This window comes from Taudactylus pleione, unplaced genomic scaffold, assembly GCF_031769625.1.
Source record: "Taudactylus pleione unplaced genomic scaffold, aTauple2 ptg000635l, whole genome shotgun sequence".
NCBI classification, from domain to species: domain Eukaryota; kingdom Metazoa; phylum Chordata; class Amphibia; order Anura; family Myobatrachidae; genus Taudactylus; species Taudactylus pleione.
Genome location: NW_028285037.1, coordinates 703,926 through 714,825, shown reverse-complemented (window position 1 = coordinate 714,825; position 10,900 = coordinate 703,926). Strand labels below are relative to the sequence as shown.

Sequence of the window (10,900 nt, the reverse complement as noted above, 5' to 3'; positions counted from 1 at the left end):
AAGCGGGAGCGCGCCCGATACTTTAACACAGGCAAAAACTCCGATATGAAACGTTAACTTTGACAGTGAAGTTAACGTTTCATATTGAATACCCCTCAGTGAGTGTTGAATGCTCCTTTACCGTAAAACTGCAGAAACCAAAGACACAGAATAGAAAGTCATACGCCAACTAATACACATAAATAATAAGGTCCGTTGTAACCTTCCACTAGAACAGAGGTTCTCAAACTCGGCCCTCAGGACCCCACACAGGTCACGTTTTCCAGGTCACCCACAAGGTGCACAGGTGTATTCATTATTCACTGACACAGTTTAAATGATCCACAGCTGGAGCTAATTATTTCACTTGTGATTCTGTGAGGAGACCTGGAAAACATGCACTGTTTGGGGTCCTGAGGACCGAGTTTGAGAACCTGTGCACTAGAATATATATACAGCAATGGGAACTATATACACCCCAGTGTACTTCCTGTACATAATATTCAGGTAAGCATAATGTCCTGTGAGATTGGACAGTACCAATGATATTCATCGAATGTATTTATTACAACTGCTAACAAGGATTGCGCTAAATGATAAATGTGTGAAATAATTTGGTGGTTTAATATTACGCTATATTTTCAGGACAATGCCAGGAACTGTCCGCCATGCTACTACTGAATAACACCCATCCTTTTGTCTTTATTTTACTTGGAATTCCGGGATTAGAAGAAGTTCAGTGTTGGATTTCTATCCCCTTCTGTTGTATGTACTTTGTTGCAGTCTTCGGTAATATCTCCATCCTAGTGATCATCAGATCTGAAAAGAGCCTCCATGAACCCATGTACTTCTTCTTCTCCATGTTATCTATGACTGACTTAGTTTTGTCCTCTTCAACTCTCCCAAAAATGTTGGGCATCTTCTGGTTTAATTTCCGGGAGATCTGTTTTGAAGCTTGTCTGACCCAAATGTTCATCATTCACTCCTTCACCGCCATGGAGTCGGGGTTTTTCTTGGCTATGGCTTACGATCGCTACGTGGCCATTTGCAACCCCCTCAGGCACTCCGCCATTTTGAACAATAGAACAGTTCTTGCCATTGGACTTTCTGTGGTGTCTCGGGCCATGGTGTTTTTTCTACCTCACCCATTCATTGTTAAGACCTTAATTTTCTGTGAAGACAACATCATCCCTCACACGTGCTGTGAGTTCATGGCTGTTATTAAGCTAACTTGTGGGGACTCCACCATCAGCAAAGCCTACAGCTTAACCGTGGCCTCTTTGATAGGTGCGTTTGATCTCCTATGCACCATAACTTCCTATGCCCTCATCTTCCGCACTGTCCTCAGTCTCCCCAGCAAGCAGGCGGCTCGGAAAGCCCTCAGCACCTGCACATCTCATATCACCGTCATCCTAGTGTTTTATACTACTGCCACATTCACTTTCCTCACCCACCGCTTCGGTCACAACATTGGACCACAAATCCATATTAGTGTTGCCAATGTTTATCTGTTGGTTCCACCATCATTGAACCCAATCATTTATGGGGTGAGGACCAAGAAGATACGGCAGAAATTCGTGAGAGTCCTGTACAAAGGCGCCTGAGCTGACTTGCTGTATGCTCTGCATATATAGTGATTAATTGTCATTACAATAGTGCCATAAACGTGTATAATCTGTAGACATTTGCTATAGTATTACGCTGCTGTGTTCATATACTATAGTTCCTATTGTCTTCATTGTACCATGAACCAATACCCGTACGTGAATCTGCTTTTTATAGTGCTAACGATTCATTTTGCCGAAAGTACTTTTACAACATTTTTACATCTAGTTTTATTGTCAGAGATCTGCTGATTTCTGTGTATAGTCAGCAGCATTTGTAGGTTATACGTCCACATCCGGACACTTCTATCCAGCTATAGCGCAGAGAAGCGGCGTCACACTGCTCGCTAGAAGTGCACATTACCACGTTTATTACGTTTGTGCACAATATCATGTGAGTATCAGAATCCTATAGTAGTTAGGGGAGTGTGGTATTGGTTAGCATTTCTCGCTCACTAAGGTTTTGGGTTCCCACTATGGCCCATTGTACAGTTTGTATGTTCTCCCCATGCTTGCGTGGGTTTCCTCTGGGTACTCGGATTTCCTCCCACATTCAAAAAATGTATAAATTGCTCCTCGTATGTACTGTATGTATTTGTCCATACGTGAAGCTCCACTGGACCAGTGGCTGATGTGACCGACATATATACTTTCTGGGCAGTGCACGCTGAACGCAGATTGCAATTGTCGAGAATCTGCACAGGCGCTGGACTCGTACTGCACGTGTGCAGAATGGGGCTCGTGTGATTGCACGCAGACCGGCAGCAGACTGTCAGTGATAGACAGTCTGCTGTCGTTTGTGGGTGGGTCGGCGGTGGCGGCAATGATTTCTGTTTTCCAAAATGGATGCTTGTCGCCACCATTGAGGGGAGGGAAGAGGCCAGGTTGTCCGCCAGCTGACAGAGATTTGCTTGCCTCTATTCCTCATCTGCGATGGCCGGCTTGCTTGGTTCATTAATGCATGCAGGAGGCGTGATGCATTAACATATTAGGAAGGATGTAATTGCAAAGCTGCTTGTGTGCGATTCCATCCTATGCTGAATCATCCCCTCTGTACAGCACTGCAAAATATGTATGCACTCAGGGCTGCTGCTATGGTGTTAGGTGCCCTCCTGCAAACTATAAATTAGTGCTCTCCCTCTTATTTTTAATACAGAGACTGAGAGCGCCACAAAAACAGGGAAGTGGTCTCATAAGAAAGGGGCGTGGCCACATAATAGTACCCCCAATTCAGATTACGCCACAAAGTAGCACAATCTTATTCACATTACACTGCACATAGTGGCCCTAATTCACATTACACCACATAGTAGTGTCCCTTATTCATGTTATGACACACAGTCGTAGTGCCCCTTACACATAATGCTCACAGTAGTAGTGCCCCTTACACATAATGCCCACAGTAGTAGTGCCCTTTATACAATCCCCACAGTAGTAGTGCAACATATACAATCCCTACAGTAGTAGTGCCCCTTGTGCAATGCCCACAGTAGTAGTGCCCCTTATGCAAAATGGCCACAATACCAGTGCCCCTTACATATAATGACATACAACACAACATTGTACTTACCTGAAGCTCCGCCCATGACGTCTCTCCCGTCACACACTGTGGGAGACAGAATGTGGAGCTCAAGAGTGATCTCCAGCTGCAGGAAAGGAGCCGACAGACACCCACTGGTAACAAAATCTCTGCGGGCACCTGTCAAATCAAGAAGGCTGCGGAGCCTCTCCAGCCCGGAGCCTCACTGCTGTGCACGGTCGACTGACCACATCGCGTCGGCCCTATGGGCACAATATAAATAATTGGTAATAAATAAGAGAGAATAGTGTTAACTGAATATAAAACATATTGGGGTAAATTTGTTGCTCTGAGATCACAATCACGGGGGAGTAATTTGCCATTTTTACAAACATGGGAATTTACTAAGAAAAAAACGGGGGTATTTTCTGTATTTTTAGAGGTGAACACGGCGGATTCAGAAGTTAAAATGCAGCCGTAAATACCGTTAGAAATGAGTACACCATCATATGAACATGACAGTATTTTCCATAGACAGGAATACAACACGGGAATTTACCAAGTATCATGACTATAATCACCCGGTGTAATAAAAGCAATCAGGGTTTCAAATAGGCCCCCAACTGTGCATTGTGTCCCCAATATCTGGCAAAATAAAAAAACGATTAGCGTGGACCATTTTGGACATGTAGAGATATATAATACACACGTACAAGGATGGTCGGTGGCCATCCCTACTTCTATCTCATTGATTTGTGCTATGCTTTCTTTCCCCGATTAATACATACATCTAGACTCCCAATACTTCTCTGTCCTACAAACTGGAGCAATATCATTGGGCTTCCACAGGGGCGTACAGTCATCCAACAACTTTTCTCTGACCCGGCTATTTTTAAGAGTAATGGTCCGTTTCTGAGACGGGAACAAATCACAAATAGCAGGTAACTTTCTACCTGGACAAACCAAGCTGAAATGCAGGAGGGCAAATACGTGTATAATATTGCAGCAGGGTAAATAGTGGCGGTTTCTGCATGTAGCCCACATGTGCTGGGCTGCTTTATTAGTGAAATGTGTATCTGAATTTGCACATGTCCAGTGGTGCAAGTATGGCTGTATGGCGTACCATTAGGAAATTAGTGTCCTGTACACCATACCCACTACCACTGCCGACAGGACAGTTTGACCCATTTTTTATGTCTGACATGAAAACAGAACAAACTGTACAAGCAGAGGGAGACAGAGCCATGAGAGCTGGTGGGGGGGGGGTGGAACATTGGTACAAGTATATTTTATGCAGACGTAGCGTTGTGACATCAGGACATCCTGCTGCTGGACACTGAGGAGGAGCCAGCTGAGCTGCCTTGTGAAGCAGTATCCTTATCATGCAGCAGGAGGTAAATGTGGGCTAGGGAGACAGGTCGAGGTTAGGGTGGCTGGGGAGACAGAGGTCAATGGGGCATCTGAGAGACACAGTGAAAGTGAGGATGAGAGACACAGAGATCCTCATTGAGACCTCGCAAGCGCTATGAGTTGATGGTGGGGCACTGCACGTGTGCAGTGCGTGTCGTGTGTGTGCGCAAGCCCCGGAGCGATTGAGAAATTAATTTGCTCCAGGGCTCGCTACAAACGGGGCAGCTGTCGATGTTGATTGACAGCTCGCCCCGTTTTGTAGGCGGGGAGGAGGGGTGGCTGGTCAAACGGAGGCGTTCCTAAGGAACGCCTGCCTTTTGGGGGCGGTCCTATTGGCATCACTCGTGATGTCAGTAGTGAGCTTCCAACTCTATTAGAGCAAGAAGCTCACTGGGGCTTGCGGCAGACGAGACCCTACCACAAGGGTCTCGTCGCAAGCCCAATGGTCGCGACCATCGTGACCTACACCTGGCTGCTCGCAAAAGCTGTGGGTGGTCACCCACAGCTTAGCGAGCAGCCAGGAGGCCGCCCTCATTCAGAGCGAGCGCTCGCTTTGTGCGAGCGGCTCTGAATGAGGGCCAGAGTGGGGGTGAGGATGAGAGACACGGGAGGGGGGGGTGCTGAGAGACACAGTGAGGATGAGAGGTATAGAGTGGGGGTGAGGATGAGACACGGGGGGGGTGCTGAGATACACAGTGAGGATGAGAGGCACAGAGTGGGGGTGAGGATGAGAGACACGGGGGGGGTGCTGAGATACACAGTGAGGATGAGAGGCACAGAGTGGGGGTGAGGATGAGAGACACGGGGGGGTGCTGAGATACACAGTGAGGATGAGAGGCACAGAGTGGGTGAAGGTCAGGATGAGAGACGCAGTGAGGATGAGAGACGGGGGGGTGCTGAGATACACAGTGAGGATGAGAGGCACAGAGTGGGTGAGAGGCACAGAGTGGGGGTGAGGATGAGAGACACAGAGTGGGGGTGAGGATGAGAGACACAGAGTGGGGGTGAGGATGAGAGACACGGGGGGGTGCTGAGATACACAGTGAGGATGAGAGACACAGTGAGGATGAGAGGCACAGTGTGGATGAGAGGCAGAGAGTGGGGGTGAGGATGAGAGACACGGGGGGGGTGCTGAGATACACAGTGAGGATGAGAGGCACAGAGTGGGTGAGAGACACAGTGAAGGTCAGGATGAGAGACGCAGTGAGGATGAGAGACAGAGTGGGGGTCAGGATGAGAGACACGGGGGGGTGCTGAGATACACAGTGAGGATGAGAGACACAGTGAGGATGAGAGGCACAGAGTGGGTGAGAGGCACAGAGTGGGTGTGAGGTTGGGAGACGTATGTGAGGCCTGGGCTGCAACTTTAACTGCACAGGAATTAGAAACACCTACATACTATAGTCACAGATGAAGCACAAAGGGAACTTGGCATGAGAAAAAGTCTCAGTCTTCTTACACAGACTAAGACTCATTCGCACACAAATGTCGCACATCACATTAGTCAGTACAATCTAGCAAAGTCGATTTCTCACATCCAGTTGTTATAATTGTGCGAATAAGATGCACATTTTGAGTGTAAAATATGCTCTGTACAACCGGAGTCGCAACACAGATGATTTATTAACAGTTATTTACATATTACAATCGACCTATAACCTGGAAGGAAGAGTTACTGCAGCCAAATTCTCCTCTTCTAAGCGAAAAAGAAGCAGGTCTGCTGGGGCAGGGACTATATCACCCGGCCTATTGCATCACCTGCAAATGGCTCACAATGGATTCTTGTTTACCATATCTTCCCTTGTAAAGCATCGGGGTGCTGCTCAACCCCTAAATGCTAATGCAGAGGTGACATCATCTGACTGCACCTCAGATGCGCTCTCCTGGCTTCATTCTGCGCCACCCTGGTGCTCTGCTAAAGTAAAACATGTCATACAAGTGTCAGGTCCTGGCGGATCCTCTAGGCAGTTCGGATCTATAACAGAAGTTCCCCTGAGCCCCCCTGATGATGGCCTTTCCAAGGGTATACTAAACAGTGTCTATAACAGATGTACCCTCTGAGCCCCCCTGATGATGGCCTTTCCAAGGGTATACTATACAGTGTCTATAACAGATGTACCCTCTGAGCCCCCCTGATGATGGCCTTTCCAAGGGTATGCTATACAGTGTCTATAACAGATGTACCCTCTGAGCCGCCCTGATGATGGCCTTTCCAAGGGTCTACTATACAGTGTCTATAACAGATGTACCCTCTGAGCCCCCCTGATGATGCCCTTGCCAAGGGTCTACTATACAGTGTCTATAACAGATGTACGCTCTGAGCCCCCCTGATGATGGCCTTTCCAAGGGTATACTATACAGTCTCTATAACAGATGTACCCTCTGAGCCCCCCTGATGATGGCCTTTCCAAGGGTATACTATACAGTGTCTATAACAGATGTATCATCTGAGCCCCCCTGATGATGGCCTTTCCAAGGGTATACTATACAGTGTCTATAACAGATGTACCCTCTGAGCCCCCCTGATGATGGCCTTTCCAAGGGTATACTATACAGTGTCTATAACAGATGTACCCTCTGAGCCCACCTGATGATGGCCTTTCCAAGGGTATACTATACAGTGTCTATAACAGATGTACCCTCTGAGCCCCCCTGATGATGGCCTTTCCAAGGGTATACTATACAGTGTCTATAACAGATGTACCCTCTGAGCCCCCATGATGATGGCCTTTCCAAGGGTATACTACACAGTGTCTATAACAGATGTATCCTCTGAGCCCCCCTGATGATGGCCTTTCCAAAGGTATACTATACAGTGTCTATAACAGATGTATCCTCTGAGCCCCCCTGATGATGGCCTTTCCAAGGGTATACTATACAGTGTCTATAACAGAAGTTCCCCTGAGCCCCCCTGATGATGGCCTTTCCAAGGGTATACTATACAGTGTCTATAACAGATGTACCCTCTGAGCCCCCCTGATGATGGCCTTTCCAAGGGTATACTATACAGTGTCTATAACAGATGTACCCTCTGAGCCCCCCTGATGATGACCTTTCCAAGGGTATACTATACAGTGTCTATAACAGATGTACCCTCTGAGCCCCCCTGATGATGGCCTTTCCAAGGGTATACTATACAGTGTCTATAACAGATGTACCCTCTGAGCCCCCCTGATGATGGCCTTTCCAAGGGTATACTATACAGTGTCTATAACAGATGTACGCTCTGAGCCCCTCTGATGATGGCCTTTCCAAGGGTATACTATACAGTGTCTATAACAGAAGTTCCTCTGAGCCCCCCTGATGATGGCCTTTCCAAGGGTATACTATACAGTCTCTATAACAGATGTATCCTCTGAGCCCCCCTGATCATGGCCTTTCCAAGGGTATACTATACAGTGTCTATAACAGATGTATCCTCTGAGCCCCCCTGATGATGGCCTTTCCAAGGGTATACTATACAGTGTCTATAACAGAAGTACCCTCTGAGCCCCCCTGATGATGGCCTTTCCAAAGGTATACTATACAGTGTCTATAACAGATGTACCCTCTGAGCCCCCCTGATGATGGCCTTTCCAAAGGTATACTATACAGTGTCTATAACAGAAGTTCCCCTGAGCCCTCCTGATGATGCCCTTTCCAAGAGTATACTATACAGTGTCTATAACAGATGTACCCTCTGAGCCCCCCTGATGATGGCCTTTCCAAGGGTATGCTATACAGTGTCTATAACAGATGTACCCTCTGAGCCCCCCTGATGATGGCCTTTCCAAGGGTATACTATACAGTGTCTATAACAGAAGTACCCTCTGAGCCCCCCTGATGATGGCCTTTCCAAGAGTATACTATACAGTGTCTATAACAGATGTACCCTCTGAGCCCCCCTGATGATGGCCTTTCCAAGAGTATACTATACAGTGTCTATAACAGATGTATCCTCTGAGCCCCCCTGATGATGGCCTTTCCAAAGGTATACTATACAGTGTCTATAACAGATGTATCCTCTGAGCCCCCCTGATGATGGCCTTTCCAAGGGTATACTATACAGTGTCTATAACAGATGTACCCTCTGAGCCCCCCTGATGATGGCCTTTCCAAGGGTATACTATACAGTGTCTATAACAGATGTTCCCCTGAGCCCCCCTGATGATGCCCTTTCCAAGGGTATACTATACAGTGTCTATAACAGATGTACCCTCTGAGCCCCCCTGATGATGGCCTTTCCAAGGGTATACTATACAGTGTCTATAACAGATGTACCCTCTGAGCCCCCCTGATGATGGCCTTATACAGTTTTGTCTAAGCTGTCAGAGAAAGGCCATACAGAGTCTGGAGAGGAACGGAGACTGTGCAGACCTTGTGGCTCTCATCACAATAATGCTTATTTTCGGGGTTTGACTGGTTTTGGCAAATAGAGAATCCCCAACTATCTGTTTACTAAAAGGCTCCATAATGATTGCACACACGAGGACCCATTCTATGACGAACACCAGGAAATCTATACTATCATGTGGGAACTTCATACAGAGTCTACAAGACTGAAGAGCTTTAATTACTGTAGATGCTAGAAATGAGCGGTTATAAGGAAACCAAACCCACCCTGAACTTTACCTGATCCCAGTCCCGGCTCAGATCTCCCCACAAGTTTCGGATTTCTGCGGTGATTCAGGCGTTATTTGTCACAGGGCCACCGAAGGGGAAAGAGATACAGCGGGACTGCAGATTTCAGGTTCATCTTCAAGTTCAACTTGAAAAACTTTTACACAACAGTTTTTGTCTTTGATGGGCATGATACTGCACCCTCTGCAAATGTGGGCGTGAGCAGCACAAGTAAAGATGCTGAGCTAGAAATTGAGGATGCTGCTGTGGAAGTTCAAAAGGATGAGGTGGATATTTGTGTAACTGATGCTGGTACTAATGAGTATGTTGATGATAAGGATGTTGTTTGTGTAAGAAGTGATAAGAAGGCCATTGTTATGCCTGGGCATAAGACAAAAAACTCAACCTCTTATTAGTGAAGTTATTTTTAACCAAATGCTGACAACAATTGTTTTGCCATCTGTATAATTTGTAAAGCCACAGTAAGTAGAGGTTGGGGCCTCAACCATCGAGGAACCTCCTCCCTGTTACTTCATTTGCCATGCGTGCATGAAAAGTTTTTGTCAAAATCAGAAACTTATGCTAAAAAAGTAACAGCAAGCAGAGAAGTGTCAGCTAGCTCCTTTCTCTTAGCTAAATGCAAACACCTGCAATCTCCACCACCAACACCTTCATCACCAATATCCTCACTAATGAATGGAGCTAGTCCTGCATCCAATTTGCTAAGGCTAACTGAGTCCTCCAATATCAGGATTCACCAGAAGAATCCTTGAGCACTACGCCTGCTGCTGCTGCGAGTGGATCTTCATCTCAGAAGGGGACCAGGAAGACTACTAGCAGTAGTTTAAAAAAACAATTGACTGTTCAACAATACTTTGCAAGAGGAATCAAGTATGACAGCAGTCGCACAGTGGATCACTGATACCATGAAGTTCCTGCATGTGCTGTGGGTGTAGAGGGCAGTCAGTTACAGCAGCATGTGCAGTCAGCGGGAAACTGACCGTCATGTGACTGCAGGATATAAATAGGAGACAAGCATTGACAGTCATGTGACTGAAGGGTATAAATAGGAGACCAGCACTGACCATCATGTGACTGCAGGGTATAAATAGGAGACCAGCACTGACAGTCATGTGACTGCAGGGTATAAATAGGAGACCAGCACTAACAGTCATGTGACTGCGGGGTATAAATAGGAGACCAGCACTGACAGTCATGTGACTGCGGGGTATAAATAGACCAGCACTGACAGTCGTGACTGCGGGGTATAAATAGGAGTCCAGCACTGACCCTCATGTGACTGCAGGATAAAAATAGGAGACCAGCACTGACCGTCATGTGACTACGGGGTATAACTAGGAGACCAGCACTGACCGTCATGTGACTGCAGGGTATAAATAGGAGACCAGCACTGACCGTCATGTAACTGCAGGGTATAAATAGGGGCCCTGCACTGACCGTCATGTGACTACACGGTATAAATAGGAGACCAGCACTGGACCGTCATGTGACTGCAGGGTATAAATAGGAGACCAGCACTGACAGTCATGTGACTGCAGGATAAAAATAGGAGACCAGCACTGACCGTCATGTGACTACAGGGTATAACTAGGAGACCAGCACTGACTGTCATGTGACTGCACGGTATAAATAGGGGCCCTGCACTGACCGTCATGTGACTGCACGATATAAATAGGAGACCAGCACTGACCATCATGTGACTGCAGGGTATAAATAGGAGACCAGCACTGACTGTCATGTGACTGCACTGTATAAATAGGAGACCAGC

At 46.9% G+C, this 10,900-nt stretch overlaps 1 protein-coding gene across 1 annotated transcript; it reads left to right on the top strand.

Moving 5' to 3' along the window:
• The first annotated feature begins 647 nt into the window (after positions 1–647).
• On the top strand, positions 648–1,583 carry LOC148479128 (olfactory receptor 52N4-like). The gene has a single exon (XM_088454936.1). It carries the CDS (start codon positions 648–650, stop codon positions 1,581–1,583), a length of 936 nt encoding a protein of 311 aa, XP_088311062.1.
• The last annotated feature ends 9,317 nt before the right edge of the window (positions 1,584–10,900 follow it).